The 19,785-nt window shown below is 39.7% G+C and overlaps 3 protein-coding genes across 7 annotated transcripts in view; 1 reads left to right on the forward strand and 2 right to left on the reverse strand.

Moving 5' to 3' along the window:
• The window catches only part of LOC110986947 (uncharacterized), a 29,312-nt gene extending 27,947 nt beyond the window's left edge, over nucleotides 1–1,365 (reverse strand). For 2 of the 4 annotated variants that reach the window (XM_022249296.2, XM_022249295.2), the window contains exon 1: nucleotides 1,169–1,361. In XM_022249296.2, the coding sequence (XP_022104988.1) occupies nucleotides 1,169–1,183 (15 nt within the window). In that variant the 5' untranslated portion in view covers nucleotides 1,184–1,361. Of the gene's footprint in view, nucleotides 1–1,168 lie in introns of all 4 variants that reach the window. The other 2 variants (XM_087135441.1, XM_087135440.1) reach the window with 1 other exon arrangement.
• Nucleotides 1,366–1,733: 368 nt separating this feature from the next.
• Nucleotides 1,734–18,336, forward strand: LOC110986940 (ribonuclease P protein subunit p14-like). The gene is made up of 5 exons (XM_022249286.2): nucleotides 1,734–1,926; nucleotides 2,917–3,078; nucleotides 3,771–3,849; nucleotides 4,965–5,045; nucleotides 16,693–18,336. The coding sequence occupies exons 1-4, from the start codon at nucleotides 1,862–1,864 to the stop codon at nucleotides 5,028–5,030; spliced, it is 372 nt and encodes a 123-aa protein (XP_022104978.2). The 5' UTR covers nucleotides 1,734–1,861; the 3' UTR covers nucleotides 5,031–5,045; nucleotides 16,693–18,336.
• On the reverse strand, nucleotides 5,584–19,292 carry LOC110986939 (uncharacterized). Of its 2 annotated transcripts, none has more exons than XM_087135901.1 (5): nucleotides 19,153–19,292; nucleotides 18,152–18,250; nucleotides 16,663–17,013; nucleotides 15,295–15,414; nucleotides 5,584–14,972 (listed from the first exon to the last, which is right to left on the reverse strand). In XM_087135901.1, the coding sequence occupies exons 1-5, from the start codon at nucleotides 19,253–19,255 to the stop codon at nucleotides 10,363–10,365; spliced, it is 5,283 nt and encodes a 1,760-aa protein (XP_086992027.1). In that variant the 5' UTR covers nucleotides 19,256–19,292; the 3' UTR covers nucleotides 5,584–10,362. The 2 variants fall into 2 exon arrangements, with proteins under 2 accessions (XP_086992027.1, XP_022104975.2); XM_022249283.2 differs by having other exon boundaries at nucleotides 16,663–17,016.
• Between the last annotated feature and the right edge of the window lie 493 nt (nucleotides 19,293–19,785).

Here is a 19,785-nt window from a genome sequence, read left to right on the forward strand (position 1 = left end):
GGAAAAAGATGAACGATGAACTTTTTGATGCAGGCTGAAATTTCCATGTGGGCGGTGACAAGAACCATGAGATCAACTTCCATTGGCCTTATCAAAAGTACAGAGCCTGAAAAAGCACTGTGCACCTTATATTTTGAGATTTCTGTTGCCTATGACAGGCGCAGATTCGGTGGCACTGTATCTTGTGACTTTTCTCAGAAATAAACATGGAAAGAGATGTTTTGTCAGAATCTTCAGATCAATTACTCATATTAATGCTAATTATGATTTATTTGAACGAATAAAAATTCATGCCTTGCTGTTACCGGTACTTGAAATTAAATTGAAAAAAATTAAAAACTGGGAGAACGACAGAGAGAAAGTGATGGAAGTCAAACCATGGTGATTTAATGTGTTTCTTTTCCTCAAACTGCCTCACCAAACCAAAGGAATTAATGAAAAAAATTATTCCTCATTCAAGAGATATTAACTGGCAGATTTTTCAGAAGTAGAGCATTACTGATACCAGTAACGTACGTACACAAATTACGGTGAAGTCAGTTTTATTTTTAATACAGCCGATCCGACTTACTTCCAGATGACATTGTTCCTGTTGCTTGGATTATGCTGGTGACATTTTAAATCATTCTTTATATTATTAATGTAGGATTTTAGTCAAACTTTCAACGAGTGAGAGAAGCCATAAAAAATTTGTTGATTTAATAACAAATGTTGATCAAACTCAAAGTAGGCCCGGGCCGGCCTACTAGTTGTAGTACTAAGTGCGTGAATTATGGATACAAATTACAGTACACAGAAACACTGTCATCAGGTCATCGGTCACACCGGTTAAAACTCCAGTGGAATTGAAATGTTTTGGAGGAACCTCACTAGGGGCCTACGTACATGTACCAAGCACAAAAACATGAGGGATGCAGTCACAAACATAAGCGGAGCCCCACATCAATAATCATATATGTCATGCCTGTAAATAATTGACATATCCCCCCCCGGCATGCCCAGTACGCCCCGTGCTTGCGTGACTGTTACTGTTAGAAATGCCCTATGGCATACTGGGCCCGGGCCTACACAGTTCTTGTTGTACATCATTATGTAAATCAATCTAGCTAAACGACACGGTCTCACCACACAGCAAGGAACAGGGGTTCTCACAATCAAAACTACTTACAAGTACACTTGCCATAATCGGTGTCTTGCGTTTCTGCCCTGCTAAAGCTTGAAATGCACATTAAAATAACTGAAACCGTTTGAACCGAAATATGCCAAACGGTGTTGATTTGTTTTTTAGTTCGGCTGCTGTGCTAGTATTTTCAAACGTTTCGTTCGATCGTGCAGATTTGGTCTTGTTTCTTGACCCAACCTTGTTGCTAATTAAATGATAGTTGGTGCGAAACAGACTACTTCAAACTTCTCTCTGCGCATGCTCTGTATGGCTGCATTTGTAACGAGCACTTCAATGTACGTACTCTGCTGTGTCGCATGGCAGCACGCGCATGTGTTTGTTTGCCTGAAGTGGCTGTTAGTAATACTGAGTGTTAGCCAAGGCTTTAGAACGCAGCTTTGTTGCTGTTTTCCTCTTTTTAAAAAAAAAATATGTCAGTGAGCAATTTGTAAATTTTTATTTTCAAGAGTCAAGAAAACTTGCAGCGATATGAGAAATATTTTGTAGGTGTGATCTTTGCAACCCACTGACACAAACTACTTGTTAAAAAATAAATAATGTTCAGTTTAACCATTAATAAGCAAGCAAAACATGTCTGCGTCCAGGTGTATGACATGTGTCGCATTGTACCGCTGTCGAAATTAATGACGTTACCTGGCATACTTCTCTTTTGCTCCTTTGTCGCTAACAGTGATTAACATGTCATTTTTTCAGAGGGTAGTAAGCAAAGGTTCAGCAGAAAAATTCTACTTGAAAGTAACCATGTAAGTTGAGGCAGGCTATGGTGTGGGCCTACTCACTAATCAATGATCTGAACAGGCATGACATGTGATGTAGGCCTATATTAAATCTTTTCAACGTTCACAATGCATTATCATGTGGGGGGGGGGCAAACCACAATCTAGGGATGTCTCTAGTTTCTGCTTATGTTGCTTGTTCAAGTGGAAATGAAGGCATTTTTATCAGGTTGTGTGATAAATGATGTAATTTCCCCGCACGATTTGGGAAAATAACGAGAGTTGAAATGCAGCAGTCAACATGGCCGCCGTTGCCATTGGAGTCTATCGCAAAATTGTTTCCGATCACTACTTTGGAAAATTGCCATGGTAAACATAAAATTTGACAGGGTGAATCAATGGAGATTTGTAACGGCAACATTTTCATGCATAAAGTAAACTTCAGCAAAGCTTTATTTTTTGTGCATAAACATTTTCATCAGCAGAAGTGGACTCGCCTGCCCACCGAATTCGACACATCCAGTGCAAGATTCGGCCGAAAAATCTCCTTATTCCACTTTAATAGATACATATACCAAATGAAAAGAAAGATTATTTAGATTTTGGGTAGCATGTTTCCTGTAAATTTAATCAATCAGAGCAATTTATACTGAAGTTTTTGGCTGATAAAGAGATCCCTTGGTTGTATTTGTCCTTCTTGTGCATTGCTTAATTTGATTTTTTTTGTCATGTACTCCCATGTGCAAAATACCAGTAACACCACCATGTGCAATAGTCTCTCTGTTTTTGAACACTTAGCTTTGAATTCCTATCCATCCACATGGTCTTCATAATCTACATCTACATGGCACATTTCTAGGCCGTTTCAGGGTTCCCCTCGACAGTAATTCTTTCATTTCACGTTTGAAATTTCTATGCCTTTCCCAGCAGATTTAAGGAGCTTAAATTTCATGATTTGTATGTAGATGTAGTTGCAGTTATTCAAATTGCCTTCAAAATACCTTCTTCATTATCTAGAGAATTTGAGAACCCAGACACAATCCTCAATCCTGTGGAATTCAGGGCTCTTGTTTCTAAGGCTCTGCGCCAGCTGTATGGTGAGACTGGTGCCTCCATTCCTGTGGATGTACTACGATACCAGGACATCACAAAAGAAGCTATACTGCGAGTACCAGGAAGGTAAATTGAGACCCCAGTCAAACTTTGTAATTAGTGAGAGGACCTGCAGAAATCACCCAGACAACTGTAGAAATGACAAGAAGTACTTTGTGAACACTCTACTCGAAAATACCTGAATCATTAGCACATCTACAATGTACATGAATGTCTGATGTGCCCAAAAATGGAAACCAAAAGCTAGAAAAAATGGTCAAAGCAACCACTACCTCTTACAAGAGCCACACTTCTTTTCAATGGAAATGTTATCTACAAGGGGACTTCCTTTTTTCGAAACTATCTTTCTCGAACATGAATTAGGAAGAAGAGGCATATAGCTGTTCATGGAATAAGGGGTGTCACAACACAGTGCGCCACCAAGAGGTGGAGAGGCCATTTTTCAAGTTTATTATCTACAGAATTACATTACACCAAAAGATAGAGTCCTAATATTTAAGCAAAACTGAACACTATGTACCAGTATGTGAACAGAGATGAAGAGTACGTTTACATGTCCCACATCTACTGTACTCAGCCTGGGTACTTTGGCCAAAGGCAATCGACAGTCAGGAAAGTTATTGCAGTCCACCAGCCACTAGTGATATTGTGCCATTCCTTTCTGAGGCAATAAAGTACAGTATGGAAGTGGTGATGAGACTCAGGAATGCATTTTCATTCATTTTAAAGTTTACATGGAACATTCCCCCTTCTTTCAGATCGCTGGTGAAATGTTGGAGTGCTTTGACTCTCTTAGGGGAGTATGCACAAGAGAGTTGTGCAATCAGAGTGAATCAGGTTGGTTGTGAGGCCCTTTGTTGTGATAAAACCGCATTATCTTTATTGGTATTTGTCCACGTTGTAGATGCTTTACGTGTATATCGTCCATTTAGACCTCTCCAGGAAGGCCATGTTGGAGCAGGGCAAGTGGCATTTCACCTAGAGAGGAAGTCAAAAGTTGTAACATGAAACAAAGATGACCCTCCTATTCTGACCAGATGAAACTACTTTGTGTCTGTAGACTGATCCGAGGAGGCACCATAACTGTAGTGGCATTGCACTCACACTTGCGTTCTTAAGCTCAGCGCAAGTGCCCTTTTGGCAAATCGCAACACCGTTATACTTGTCATTGACGAATGTCGTGCCCGCATACCACCTTTTCAAATGCAGTAATGGCTCCTAATTCCGGTTGCCAAATTATATTACCGTATGTCCTGGTACAAAGGCCGTGTCCGAAACGGGCTTCCAGAGCTACGGCTAGGTCTATTGTCTGCACGTCTCCACCCATTTCCATTGGAGCGAGGACCTAGACCTAGCTCTAGACAAGAGATTCGGATGCAGCCTAAGAATCAAGTGGAGTTTTACCACATTGGCATGTACATGTAGGACAAATTTCCAGAGTGGAAAGATTTGTCCCATATTAAGGCTACTCCCACCTAAGACCAAAGAATTTCTGGCAACACGTACAAGTCAGGTACTCAACAGGCCATAAAGAGTTTCCATTTGGGGTAGCCAGAAAATTCTTAACCTTCCGATGTGGGAAATCGGCAGTTTGTCCACGCATAGCACTCGCTGCAGTAAGCCATTTTGATATTCCAACAGCACCTGCTCATTATGAGGCTATTTGGGAAAAGCAATGCACGCTCGTGATAGTCCGTCCTATCAGCGCAACCATACGCTGACCCATGCGCACGCTTTATTCCAGAGGGACCTTGGTTTTTTGAAATACCGAACTGGAATTAATACTAAGGAGATGATGTGAACCTTATTACATGTGCATGGAGACACACATGAAGATGGCAAGTCAAGGATCTTTACGTCTTCAGCCTACCACTCTCTTCCTTTAAATATTAAGGAAAACAGGTCAGTTTCATATTCATGTACAGATGTAGATTGTATTTTCTCTCAAACAGGTCTCTCCCCAACTTTTGGCCTTGGCAGTAGACAGTAGACACTTCTTCCAAGACTTGCCAAACTGAGCTGTACCTAAACAGGTATTTTATTTACATAAATGAATGAGGAAGACTTTGAAGAACACAGAATTCCTCAAGGTTAGAAATGCATGCCAAAACATCATTTGATTTTGAAGGTTTGGATCAACCACTCCATACCAGAGAACATGTTGAGCCCTCATATTCTGCATGACAATTTCATAAAGGGCATTTAAACATAATCAACTGATGTAAAGTACATGTAAATTCACAGTAGTAGATAGATCCCACTGGTTTTGTACACACACCCATGGTAAGGTATATAGTGCTGGCGATACTGATTACTTTTGTAGTCGATTTTTTCCCCAGACCTACATGTACATGTACGATATCACAGTGAGCTGCAGAGAACTTTTGCACTCCGTTATGCCGTTCCACATGTGGAAATAATAGACTTCGCATCATTTCATGGTTTGCATATCAACATACATGTACTGTTAGATTTTCAAACACAGCATGTAAGCATGAATACATGTATCTAAGAAATTCACAGTGGTGGAGCCGTGGATTTACAGCAAACTGGAAATAAATCAATAAGAAGTCCATTTTTTTATCTCAAAAAATTTATTACATAAAAAGGCAGCAGTGAAATAACCTTAAGACTGTTTGTTTGGTCCACGATTGACACAATAAAAAAACACAAGGTTTTTTACATACATGTATTATCGATTCTTACCAAGTGGACTTTATAAAAACCTTTTCTTTTTTTTCTTTCTTTTGAAACAAAGTATTGGAAGACACAACTGATGCAGCAGGATTTGTTGAAAGTATCTTCCTGAACAAATTTGGGAAAAAAAAAACAATGTTGAAATGTTACCATTATACCTAGATGAAGTTGAAGACAGATTTTTCTCAATTCAGTACCTCATCAAGTTTTGAGAAATAACTTCAACTCTATTCAAGTACATTTTTTAAAAATGGGAGTACTACAGAACTGGAGAAAAAAGTGTGAATTACCATGAAACTCCCTAGACATTAATGCAAGGAACCTTCCTGAATCCTTCCAAATCCTGCACTGTGACTTGAACTTTTAAACCTCTTAGAGTTGTGGGGTTTTGTTTTCAGGCCATCTCACAGCTGGGAGGGTGGATCCACCCATCCCCCCAACCAACTGCCCCTTGCCAATCTTTCTGAAACTTAAGGACATTTGTTATGGTTGATTTCTGAAATTTCATTCAATTCGATATCTAGATTTTTTTTGCAATGGTCATTTATACATGTGGTTAGTGGTCACAGCTTGTCAGGGCACCTGCACTGAGTTCATCAATAGGAAAAGTTAGCATTTTTGGAAAAGTGGTAATTCATGAAAACAGTTTATCTGATTTCCATGAAGTTGGTGTTAAAATGATTGTATAGCACTCTTGGAAAAGGCCTGAGGCTTCACTTGAAAAGAAGTTGCAATGATATTGCAGAAAATATTACACTGGGGTCAGTCCTGTTCTTACAAGGTTTGGGGGATCAAAGTATAGTTGCTGGTTTGTAATTTTTCTCGGTCAACATCCTTCAAAATTTCCCGGTGGATTCTGAAGGGTTAAATCTTGGCATTCTATTAAAACTACTCATGGGTGGAAGAATTGATCGGAACTTTTATTTCTCATGTATAAAAAATATAAAATAATAATCAAAACCACATACACTCCTTACTGAATTCATAAAACACATGTTCTTCAATAACAAATGCCATGCTCTTACCCAGCTGCATTTCAGGAATGTACATGTTTTGTGTTATTTGCACTTCTCTGTGAGAACGACGATTAAAAAGTGTTCTTCAAAAATTTCAAATTTCGTTAACTCAAATGGTACCTCTTTCACATACATGTACCAGTACAAATTTTTGACCTGCTGGCTAAGCTGTGTAGCAGTGTTGTGTTTGAGTCCATCACAAGTCCACTCACAAGTCCCTCCACAACGCCAGTCACAAGGCCAGTCTATACCAGGCAAGATATGGGACGGAAGGGTACCCCCCCTTACCTGTCCAATCCCTATACACACTCTAGACTATTGTTACCTAACACATCCCCCCAGAAGTCTGTAAAGAATTCCTGAGATTCTGATCAACCAACACAAAGACGGGGGTTTCTCTCTGTCCCTATCTTGCTTCAAATGGGCCAGTCATAACTAACAGGGTGGACAATCACAAAAGAATGCTTTTGTCACAGCTCATTTAAATAGCTTGTGAATTGGTTTAAGACTGAATGACTTGTGATAAACTTGTGATGGACTCGAATACAATACTGCTGTGTAGAAACCTATCTACATAAAAAATGATATTTTAAAATGTAGTTTTGTACATGTGTGAGTCCTATCTTTGAGAGTAAGTACTTTAATAATCACTTCCATAACACTAAACACCTGCAGCTGTACATTTACTCTGTGTTGATCAGACTTGTATAGTACAAATGGCCTTTTGACAGGGAATGTGCCACTTAAATAATTTTTTGTCTCGAAATGTACGCAATTAATTACACACTGGCTATATTATATTTATCTGTACATGTAAAAGTCTTAGCTTCCTCTGACACAATACTGCAGCAACATTCTGCACACATGCCCAATCACATTCCTCATGCTACCACGTCAGTAACAAAATTGACGTCAGCAACTTTTTGCTGAGATTCACAGTTCATCTGACGGCACATTCTTTGTACATGTACTGGGATAAAACTGTAGCATCAAATCTATCTATTAATTAGGCACTGTACAGCATACTACAGGAACATTTAACTGCAAAGTAATTTAATATGCATTGTGGTACTTTAAATGTACGTTTGTACATGTATGTATTTCATTGCCGAGTGATTGATAAATCCTGCAACAGTTTGAATATGACAAAAATGTATCTTAAAATAAATATAAGTATCTTTTTCTCTGCCTCTGATATAACAATTTATTTAACTTGGATTTCAGTCTTAAGATGGCAGAGCTACATGTATAATATTTTGATACATGAAGCCTAAATTTGTGTATCAAAATATAAATAATATTTCTGTGTACTTGATCTATATGTACAAATGTACCTGTATATACAACTAATCCTACACACACATGTAAGTAGTCATACTGCTAAATACATAATGCAAATAAATACTGTAAATGAAGAAAATCTTGAATTGAAACCTTGAATGTTCAGCAGAAAATAGGTATTTTGAGTTGAGACAGCATTTGAAGTACATTTCATACTGGTACTCATGTGAGTTTCTTCTGATGGCCTATGAAAGCGCAGGTGAATTACTCAGTACAGGAACAGTAAATGCACATGGACATGTCTGCTGTTTGTGTATGAATGCATCAGGAACAGGTAGGTACATGTATCACATACATGTACATATGTTCATTTAAAAAAAATCTACAGTTATCTTTTGAGTAAACTTTTTTGTCTAGTTTGATGATGTCACAGAAGTTTCGTTGTGTTTTCGGGAAATGCCATTATTGCAATTAATTGTTTGTGAGAGGTCGGCCCACTGCAGTACAAGTACCAGTACATGTATATTACATGTACATGTAAATCACGAAGTCAAATTAAGAGGAAATTGATCATTTCTAAATTGTCTCTTCATTAATTTCCAGAATGATGATGTCATTTTGAAACCTGACAAATAATATGTCTAACAAGTGGTTTTTGTCCACTTTCAAAAAAAGATAAATCTCAAATGTAATATACATGTATTAGATGTCAGGGTACCTTCTCATTTTGTGATGCCAGCAATCTTTAGAGGGAATGTTCTGTGTTTGAGTAACAATCCCATATCGTTGCATGTTCATTTACCCCGGAAATCAAGGTCTGGTGACTTTCCCTCAGTCAGTAATGTTGACCAAGATACATGTATGATCTGCCAGCTCTCAACTTATAAAGGTGCAACCTCATTCACTTCCAGAGTTATAGTCAAAGCATTACTTTTGACTTTAAACCCCTTCATGCCCTTGTAATATCTGATGTGATACATGTAGTGACCACACCAAACACACATCTCGATGTCAAAGTTCACATTTGTACAAGATTTCACACTAATGTCCTAATTTTGTTAATTTTTTTTTCACTCAACATGTACATGCACCTTAACTTTGTCACTTTACTAACACTGGACGCAAAGGTCAGATGGCTTATACACCTAGAAGAAATAGTTGAACAACTCAAGACCTGTCGCACCCCAAAGTCACTTGATAATGTCTCTCTGGCATTCCACTGTATGCACATTTAGGGAGCAGGGTTGATGTTCATGTCAAGTTTCAAGTTTATACGATATACATGCACTATCTCAGAGAAAAGCTAAGAATTATCCTCCAGAAAAACAGCTAGGAGAAAGACTGAGCACGATCAACCCAACAGTGGAGTTATTAATGAACTGGGTCTCATAAAGATGCACAATGTAATCTTCCTCAGTCACTGGATAGTGGGTGTCCTTCACCACCTCAGAAAGAATGAAAGCACTAGGCAGAAATTGTTGGAAAGTGCTCCTTCATAAGTGTTGACATGAAAGAACATTCATAACAACAAATCTACATTTCTAGAATTTACTGCAACATCACGGTACTGCCCATGAAAAAAAAGGCTTTACTGTTTATAGCATTTTTTTAAAGCAAAAAATCAAGATCAAACCAAAAAGTATAACAATTGGTGCATGTTCATGAGCAATTGGAATACTGGCAAATACTGCACAGACACTGGCTGAGACACATGCACTGCCACGTGTTTTGCAAAAGTGCATCCCACACCAAGACAAAGCCAAACAAGACATTGACAAGTCTGTGTCATCAGGGAAGTACATGATATGTACCAGCAAACTTTTCAATGCCGGAAACTATGTACATGTACTACCGCACATGACATCTTTTATATGCATTTTGGCAGTTATGGATAGAGACATGCATCCTTGCACTTTCTGAGTGTGACCATCAAACTGCTACAGAAAGGGAATACTCATTTGCCATTACGTACAAAATGATGGTTACAAGATTTGCATGATGTGGTACCTTACAGATTTGAATAAAGGGGGGTCTTATTGATAAAATTACAAAGCCTATAAAAGAGGGAGAACATGAAACAATTTTACCATATTAAGTGCTCCGTGTCTAAAGGATTATGCATCTTTGTCACTGAGAAAAATGCACTTACTGGTAATTGTACCATGGAGTTACATGTATAAAATGTTACATATCTCCATGACTGTACTGGTACAATGTGCGTGTGCCATAGCTACTGATACGCAATGTGCGTCTATGTAGGCGTATACAGGTGTTCTTTGCAAAGCATGCTATTGTATCATCTGGTAAATGTAATTTGCATAGCAGTGTGGCAAAACTTGGCTGTATCATTTCAGACTTACTTGGAATCTTTAGGCACTTGGATAGCATGGCCACACCTATGGCAGGTCTTCGTTGGCGGTTTGGTCAATTTGGACACAGAAACCGTAACTTTACAGTGCTTGCAGGTGTACTTCTTAAGCTCTAACACATTATATGCTTGAATGCCATTCTCAATATTAAAACCAATGTAGAACTCGACTTCGGCGTTGAGGTAGTTCCGGCCAAACAGTTCATACTGTTTTGGCACAAACACGGCCTGAAGTGAGCCGCTGTGATGACCTACTTTCAGGCCGCCAGTTGTGATATCAATGTGTCCATGGAGAGGCATCTTACAATTACGTATTATCCCTGTGCAGACTTCCAGTTTCTCATGTGCCTTTTCGTCTTTCCAGAAACGTTTCTCTGAATCCCAATCACCCAAAAAACTTCTGTGTACCAGGCGTCGGATACTATGATCCTCTTTATTGGCTCCTAGCCATTCCCATGCATATTTTCTGTGGAGGCGACCAAGTTTGGAGTGCATCTTCTTCAGTTTCTCTCGGAGACGGTTGGACTCGACCACGTACTTTGTTTGCTGGGTTACCAAAGCAAGTGTAGTGTTTAGGGTGTACAAGTAATACAACACCATAGCTGAGGAGTGAGACACATCCCAACACTTTTCAACTTGGGGAAGTACCTTCCCTGCAATGGAGTAGATGTCAGACTGCTGAGAGAAGCGAATGGCAAGCATCCAATCTTTCAAATCGTTACTTAAGTCAGTGTTTATGCTTCGCATATAAGCATCATGGAAAATGCCCTCATACAGCTGGATGACTTTTGGCATATCTTCAGCTGTGATACATTTCAGAACTTGAGATGGCGTTGTGTGTGCGGATGCCTTGAGATGATGCCTCTGGTGTTTCAATTTGTAGACTGCAATTTTGCTTCTGTTACTGTCCACGCCTTCCTTACCTTGCCAAAACTTCAGTGCAGTGTCCGGGTCATGAAAAATGGCATAGAACAGGTTAAGACAACTGTCAAGCTCTTCAATTTCAGCCTGCCCCGTTGGTGGCATCAGGTCCTCGTACTCTCTGAGAAGACTTTCAACACAAGTGAAGCAGCTTTCAACAAAATCTGTAAGCCCACTCTCATTTTGTTCTCTAGACAAGAATCCATAATAACCACCTTTTTTGTAGCATTTCTCCACAAAGTCTGCAACGTGCAAGCGCATCTTTATCTCACCAATGTAACCGTAACTTGCATCCATTCCTTGGCTGCGAAAGTGCCTACAGTTGGTGAAGTGGTTAACTGCTGTACGAGCATGTTTGATTACCTGATCCAAAATGTCACCTGTTTCATCCAGGGTACACCTGTACTTGTTACCATATTTACCACCAATGAGTTTTTGTACTCTCTCATGGGAAAGATAGCCTAAAGTGTGGTATATTGTACAAAGGATACTGTCGCTGTCGTGGGTATCCTCTTTTCCTTTGTCACCAGACAACCTGCTAGTGTCATATTTGTCCTGGTTGGCCTTTCTTTCTCTTTTACGAAGATCTTTAGCCTTTACCAAATGCTTTTCAGCAAGGTCAAAGTTCTGTGTGATAATATGTGCTCTTCCCAAGTGCATGATGCATGTTGGATCCTCAGGGAAGCATGACACCAGGTGTTCCATCACTTCTAGCTGGTGTGTTGAAGTTTTTGAGCAAGGTAAGTCACACAGTAGTCTGGAAAGGCGGTCACGTTTATGGTACTCGTCCTGCCCAGTGTCTTTGTAATCCCGATGGATGAAAATACCGCGCACAATGCGCATGAAGGCAGAACTGGAGTCAAACTTTAACTTCTGCTGCTTCTTGCTAGCATATGTCAAGAATTCTTTTGCAAACTCTTTCAGGTTCCTGCGAGCGTCTATGCTAAGCCCGAGATCTTTGTTATCCTTCCGCCGACCACAAAGTATCTGCTCCAGGATTTCTTGGGCAACAGCATGGTGTGTTATCCTCCAGGTGCAGTTTCTGACGTCCTCCAGAACAAACTGCTTTCCACTGTGTGTCATGACATCATCAGCCTTCAGGACCTCTGACTCCTCCTTATCAAAAAGGATAGAGAAGAACTGGCAAGGAATACTTATGTGGCCATAGTAGAAAGCCAGAGCCAAGTAGCCGACTGCTCGCTGCCAGCTGGCTAAGCCTCCACTGTTCAGGTTCAGGTACCCTGAAACATAAGATCTTAATCCAATGTATTTCTTGTCATAAACTGTCAATCCAAATTCGTACACATAGTGTGAGGCATTCTCTGCTACAACCTCTTCGACCATTTGATCCAACATTTGCCGTCTTTCCCCACTGCATTTTTGTGAAAACACCTGACTAAAACGAATGGCCTCTTTCTTGTCGACCTCACCTCTGAGCCAAAATCTATCTCCTTTGCTAACTTTGTTCCCAATCTGCACTCTGTACCTCTGTACATTCAGCATGATGAGATGGATATTCTGGCTCATCTCAAACAGCTCCTTCACAAGTCTCAATTCCTGTCCATCGACAAGAAGAAGAACGGGCAGGTGGGTACTTTCATACAGCTTTTCTAGCCTGTAATAAATTGCACAAGGGTCAATGACATCTGAAATGGTGCATGCACACGGGAACTGTTCATGGAGATCCCAGAGCGTTCGACGGGCCAATGTCGTCCCACCGGCTCCCGGCTCATGGAAGAGGGTGACAATGCCTGAAAGGCCATTGTGAAGCCTCTTCTGAAGGGAGGCAGTAAGTTTTGATGCAATGAATCGCTCTGCATCGTAGACTCCTAACTCTATTTCGGGCCAGGTGAGATTGCCACCTTTCAAAAATACCTCTCCCTGGTTGGGCCTCTCATCTGTTTGAAAATCACCTTTGAAGAGTACATCAAGTTCTTGCTGAAGCCATTCTGAATCACGGCTTTTGAGAATGGTATCTCCTGGAAGCTCATGCCTCTTAGCTGATGGTTTTTGACAACAAAGAAGCTTGCTCATTTCAAAACATAGCCGTTCAAGGGGTATCTCAATTACCTTTGGTATTTCCAGTTGCCTGCACAATTCTCTTACCACACCTTGACTGTCTTCATCACCTGGTGTCTGGTGCATGCAAATGATATATTTTATACCACTTGGACACTCATCAATCTTTCCTAAGGCTTTGTGCAGGTGCCTCAAGCAGTCCATGCTTCCGTACCAAAGAACCACCACCGTCAGTGGCTTAGTCTCACAAATCCTGTTGATCTGATCACAGTGTGCATTAAGAGACGCTCCTACCATTTTACCCCACTCCTTGACTGTGCCTAGAACTAGACTCTCTTCTATGTTCCTCAAGCCTCTAACAAACAGCCACTCTCTACAGGAGTTTGAGAATGATATTTGAACAGGATCTTTCCATGTCCTTATACTTACCTGATCCTGAATCTCTGCCTCACATTTTGACAGTAAGCCACTCTCTCTACTGTCAGGATCAAAATCCCAGATTTTAACCCAAGGGAAGTTGCCCAAGGCAGACAAATCAGAATACTCACTCGGGCAACGACTTACTAGTAAACAGTAGCTCCGTCTTTGATGGTTGTCAACATCCATTAGATCCATGAAAGTTTTCCAGTTGGAATCTGCGCCATCTTTTTGCATGCTTGAAACTTTCGTCTTATTAAACCAGCTGTATATGTGTCCCTGCTCTTTTCGAGTTGCGCTGGTGAACTTATTGCCGTCTCGGTACAAGATATCACTCTGGGACCATTCTCCATTTGTGTCCTCAGCATAACATGCATTTCCATAACCCTTGCCATTGACAATACGCACAGTGCCAAGCATTTTATTTGAATACTGAACCTCTGAGTATGAAAATGGTGGCTTGTATGAGAAACTTTGCTCCATAAACATTTCTTGGTAGTCTTCATTCAGTTTACCAGTCTGTTTTAGGCCTTGACAATCATGAGGAGGAGAGGTTGCAGGTTTTACACCAACAACAATGTAAGCATCATCATTGCCTTTTCGTGGAGTATTCCACAAAGCTACAACATCCCTTGTAAACACAACCCTACCATATTCTCCTTGATACTCCTCCTCTGTTCTAACAATAAGATGCCTCCCCTCGCACTTTTCAAGTAGACTCCTAAGCTCATCTTCACTCACGCTTGGGCAATATTTTCTCTCTGGTGTTTGTTCCCCTGTTTTTGAGAGCTGCTTTACTTTCAAGGCCCGTGGGCTTTTCTTTGGCATTTGCCAATGGCTATGTATTTCTTCTTTCGGAAACTGTGCAGGGGGGGACGGACAGGCTGATGACATTTCAGATGCTGTCTCATACTCAAAATTGCCCATTTCACTTTCAGTGTCACTGTCAGAATCACTCGATTCTGAACTAGACATTGTTTTACCAACCCTTGTCTGATTGTGAAGTACGCTCTTTTCCCCCTCATGCTGGATTAGTTTCAGACATCGACTCTTCCCTTTAACAAAGGACTCCATCCTTCCTACACTAAGGTCTTTGAAGGATAAACTTTTACCATATTTCTCATGGAAGCGCTCCTTGACTTCGTTTAGCCCCATTAAGTAGCTGTTGTCAGAGTGATTGGGATTGATGATAGAGACCAGCATGGCATCAGTAATTACAATAGGATCTTGTGTTTCATCTTCTGTACAGGTAGAAACCAGAAAAATAAAGTTTACATAAAACAAACTTACATTTTAATACACTGTTTGAGTAAACTAATGGGGTAATCAGACTATGAATTACAATCGAGATAAAGTTGATCTGTTTATCATATTTTAAGATTTAAAGGTAAACCAAATAAAACTAACATGATCATGCAGAAGTATTAATTGTGGCCTTGCCACTGGGATACCATTGAAACAAGACAATGTTTGGTCTGAACAAGATGCATGACAAGTAATGCGTGCACTCCTGCATGTATTGTTCTGTGGCTGCAAAAGGCCATATAGGCAGAGAGGTCTTACCATCCAATCTGCCCTGTAGTGGAACTATTTTTGTGTCTGTTCCTCTGTGGACAAACAGCTGTTGTCCATCCCAACAGAGTTGCACCGGCGATCTCTGCTTCCTTTCTTTAGGTCGTGCACCTGGTCATTAATTAAATAGGTACACATCAGCTCTTAGTTTTAAAGTGAAAGTCTCTTAAACCACAAACTAACTCACATCTTACTTAAATTTGTCAAGTTATGCATACTAAAATATACAGAAGGCATAGACTAAACAAATCTACATCAATTGCCTCAGTCCAATCCAACAAATTGCATACTTCAACCGTAGTAAATTGTTGGTCCTAAATTATCATCAAATTTGATTTGAACTTGCCATCACATGAAAAAAGGATAGGGTTGTGCAGAATATTCAAATAATTGAATATTCAATCAATTATCAAATATTCCAATATCATTTTCCAAAATTGAATATTCAAATGCAAAATTCATGAAAAAGAAGGGAGCATTTTCATTGTTTTAAATGACAAAAACTGCACTATGGAGGCTTGTTTTAAGAAGATTTAAATTAAAAGCAACAAAAATCTTTCAACAATACATTATAATTATTCATAAAACAATTTCAAAGGAAAAGAAATTTCAACTGGGCAAGAAGTATTATTCATCTCTTAGATCTGCTAAATCATGGCTGGAGATAATCCTAGATGTTAGAAGCTATTATATTGATTATAATGTACATTTGTGGGCGTTATTGCAACTGATATTTATATGGTTTGTTTATCAACAATCTGCCAGTCAGTACGACTGAATGTTCGGATATTTGACAAAACTGAAGGTCAATTGTTCGAATAGTGAATTATTAGAATTAACTCAGCTCTAAAAATGGGCTCTGGTTTATAACTAAACATTTGATCATGACAAACTGATTGATGAACTAACACAAAAATAGCTACATGTATAGATACATGTAGAAAATTTATTATTGAGTTTATCTTGGATTCTAAATAATCAATTCATCTTGATCATTTGATCTCAGTTCAAATTAAAACTGCATGTACTGTCCCACAACTAATTGCTGGACCTGCATGTACAGATAATATGCCTTTTATTAGTGTCATTTTTCGGTACACACTCACAAAGTCATCCAGATAACAAAACATAAAGAACACAATATTGAACAACCTCCTGCTGGATTGTCTCAAAGAAAGAGTTTGTGTTGAGGGTTCTCCAACTAAATAAATAGGAAACAAGAAACAATTAAAATTATAATTGCAAACACATAGGGAAATAAAAACAGTATTTCAGTATTACACGTGTATATAATTACCTCCAGCAACCCAAGGCTCGGGATTTAATGGAAAAGACTAATTTGGCCTTCAAAATCTTTACCAGTCTGTTTTTGCTCCGATTTCTGTGCAGTACCAGAGGCTGACACCACGAGAGATCCATCTTCCCCGTATGGCCATGGGCACGCGTTCTTCTCAAATGTCTGCTTCAGCTTCTCCGAAGTTGCAGCACTTCCCATTTCGCTTATCCACTTCCTCAAGGCCTGATATTTCATCTCGGCCACATCACCTTGGTGGTTCTTCTCGATATCGCCAATCATGACATCAACTGACTCTTCACCACAAGAGGTAGCCATCAGATCCCGGAAGACGGGCTTCCATTTTTTAGCATGAATGTGTTTGACAACATCCTGCAGGGTGCTTGGACTCTTCCACTCCTTGTTTCCATCTGGACCTGCTGAGAAAGACACACATCCAATGGATCCATGCATATGTGCACTTATTAGAAGTCTCTTGTCTTTGATTTTACATCTCCTAACACTCTGGGAATAACCAACAACCTCAACAAATCTGCATCATTTGGTTGCAGAATTGCAAATTAAATGTACATGACATGACATGACACATTTGTGGGTGAGTTCACCACGAAAATCGAGGAAATGTATGCAGAACGCTGCAAGACCTCATTTGGCTTCTAATTTTGCCTCCAATAATTATGTGGAGAGATAATGAATGACTGTCTTAGATCACCTCAAGAAATTATTCTTACAATACCGTTGCGCCCATGAACATTCATTACAGTGTAATGGCCGAGAAGATATTCACTTGATGAGTATTTATAGTATACATGTACATCATGAAAGCAAAGGTGTAATTATGCATACCAAATCAGGTTGCCCATCGGAAAAACCAATCTCCACAGGTTCTCTATGACAATCAAAGCACAGGCCAATGCACGTTTGTGCATTCTGCACTTGTGCTCTAGGGATTATGATGCTGATGAAGTATTTGTGTTCTAGAACTTTGCACAAAGAAGGTTGTCCGTTTATCATTAGCACAGGATTCTGTGGCCAGTCCTGGATTCTGCCCCTTCCCTTCTAATCCACAAATGTTTAGGCCAGTTAACCAGGAGCCTCAGGGGTAGACTTGTTTGAGGAATTGGTTTGGGTGCAGCCTTTCCTCCTTTTACTCCCCTTATATCTCTGAAAAGTAATTCAAAAAGTAATGCGCCCATGCCATGGCTACACACGGTATGTACACCACCACCTCCACACAGCGTTGCTGTTGCTACATGAACTCACATTGATTCAACCCCACTAAAAAACTGGAAAGATAACAGTTTTTATTATTACTACTATAACATTTTGTCGGCATCAAATTGTTCTACCGGGAAAATACCACTACATGTAGTTTTAAAAGCTTGTACAAATAAACAAGGACAACAACCAGAGGCATGTACTTGAAACTGGAAAAGTTTACCCAAAACTGTCACCCAAAAGGCCTTGTATTCCAATGCTTCTGGCTGTACGCACAGTTAAAAAAAAGGTAAATATTGGTATTCCCCCAAAATGTTGAAGGCAACTTTCAGATACCAATTGCTGGCTGAGAGCCGTTTCTCTGTGGTCTTGGTGCTGAAACCATGCTGTGAAGATTGTCTGCAGGTGTCACAGATGGACTTAGTTGTGGACTTCCTAAGAAATAAAAAAATGTCTTGTTTGATCATTTGTGCTTGGACCTGCACTAATGGGGCAGACCTTGCACACGTATATACAAATAAGCTTGGATGTGCTTCATTTTAGGCATGCCCGGTTGGAATACTAAACTTTCTCAATGGAGGTTATAGAATTTTGAAACTGTATCACCACACTTATTTGGTTGGGGGGCGCCGTTATTCTTGAGCAGATGAAAAAAATCGGAGAACTGATTTTGGGAAAAAAATGAGAGTTTGCCCACCTGGACCCAAAGCTGGGATATATGCCACTAATCCTGTCTCATTTAAGCAGGAGTCCACAGTCAATTGTATAAACCTTTCGCAAGTTAAATGTTAACAACGTCAGGTACACCAAGTTATCTGATTACACATAAACATGGCAATTTGAAATCCCCAGACTAAAGACACTGTTGCTATACCTCGTGATTCCGGGCAAGCTTTTGTATACGAACCACCATCTCTGGAATGGACTGGTTCCTTTGTGCCCTTCTTATCCATTGGAAACAGCGTACATGTATTGGTGGAAGGTGTCTCTTACATGTACATTTAGATAGCTAGGCAAAAGCTTGCCCCGGATCACAAAGTATAGCAAAGCAACAGTGCATTTAGTAGGGAGAATTCCAATTGCTGTGTTCACATGAATTTAAAAAAAAATTGGTGTACCAGATATTTTTCAAATTTAACTCACAAGAGGTTTACTGTGGCCATTCACACATGTACAGTGGTTTGAGGGGATTCAGTGTCCAGTTCACTTTCAAATAGTTGGCTAATTTGGTTTGCGTGTATCTGCCAAAACGAGTTTGTGTGTTACAAGATACATGTAATTTGGTCTTGTTAGATTGATTACAGCAAACTTTAAAATCAGGAAAGACTTGTACTAACCTTTAGGAGAAATTTTTTTCCTTGTTGCGACTGTCTGCCAGCCAGCATCTTGCCCCTTTTTTGTTGGTTTGTGCTTGTTTTGATTAGCATGCGGTTCCATCATTTTGTGTGAGGCAAATGCCTAGAGCCCTGATGAATCTTTAACTTTGTGGTGCCTGAAAAATTGACAAGGAAGATAAAGCAATAATTGTGTAACACTAAATTAAACGATGCATGAAGAGGGTAAAAGGACATGACAAAAATCACTGGATTCTTTGTTTACCACCATTGGCCACTTTGACTCTTTCCCAGTTAATACCCATATCTTCTTTAAGGCCAAGGTCCACTTAGTTTATTTAGTGCATTAAGCACTTTTCTTCCTAGTCATGCACCCACTTTCTTAGGCTGTTGATTTCATTTTCCTGTGATCCTCATACATACAAAGTATAATGTTCTCCAATACAAATTTTTGCGACTTTGACCAGAAAATATCAGATCTTCACAGAGTTTGTTCCGTACAGACGCTGGTAATTCTCTACGGTGGCCTCCATGAATTAGCCATCTGGATGTCCAGAAAGTTCCATTCAGGATCGAAAATACCATTACCAGGTTTAAACCATTACGTTTACAGATGAACAGAGTATTTTTGACCAG

Source organism: Acanthaster planci, linkage group LG04, assembly GCF_054643075.1.
Source record: "Acanthaster planci isolate LZ-2023a linkage group LG04, COTS_SCS, whole genome shotgun sequence".
NCBI classification, from domain to species: domain Eukaryota; kingdom Metazoa; phylum Echinodermata; class Asteroidea; order Valvatida; family Acanthasteridae; genus Acanthaster; species Acanthaster planci.

Coding starts and splice junctions, on each gene's coding strand:
- LOC110986940 (XM_022249286.2), top strand. CDS start 1,862: ATGTCATTTTTTCAGAGGGTAGTAAGCAAAGGTTCAGCAGAAAAATTC. Junction 1,927..2,916: donor TTCTACTTGAAAGTAACCAT/GTAAGTTGAGGC, acceptor TTCATTATCTAG/AGAATTTGAGAACCCAGACA. Junction 3,850..4,964: donor GTGCAATCAGAGTGAATCAG/GTTGGTTGTGAG, acceptor TCTCTCAAACAG/GTCTCTCCCCAACTTTTGGC.
- LOC110986939 (XM_022249283.2), bottom strand. CDS start 19,255: ATGATGGAACCGCATGCTAATCAAAACAAGCACAAACCAACAAAAAAG. Junction 18,251..19,152: donor GAAAAAAATTTCTCCTAAAG/GTTAGTACAAGT, acceptor TTTATTTCTTAG/GAAGTCCACAACTAAGTCCA. Junction 15,415..16,662: donor ATCGGAGCAAAAACAGACTG/GTAAAGATTTTG, acceptor ATTAATGACCAG/GTGCACGACCTAAAGAAAGG.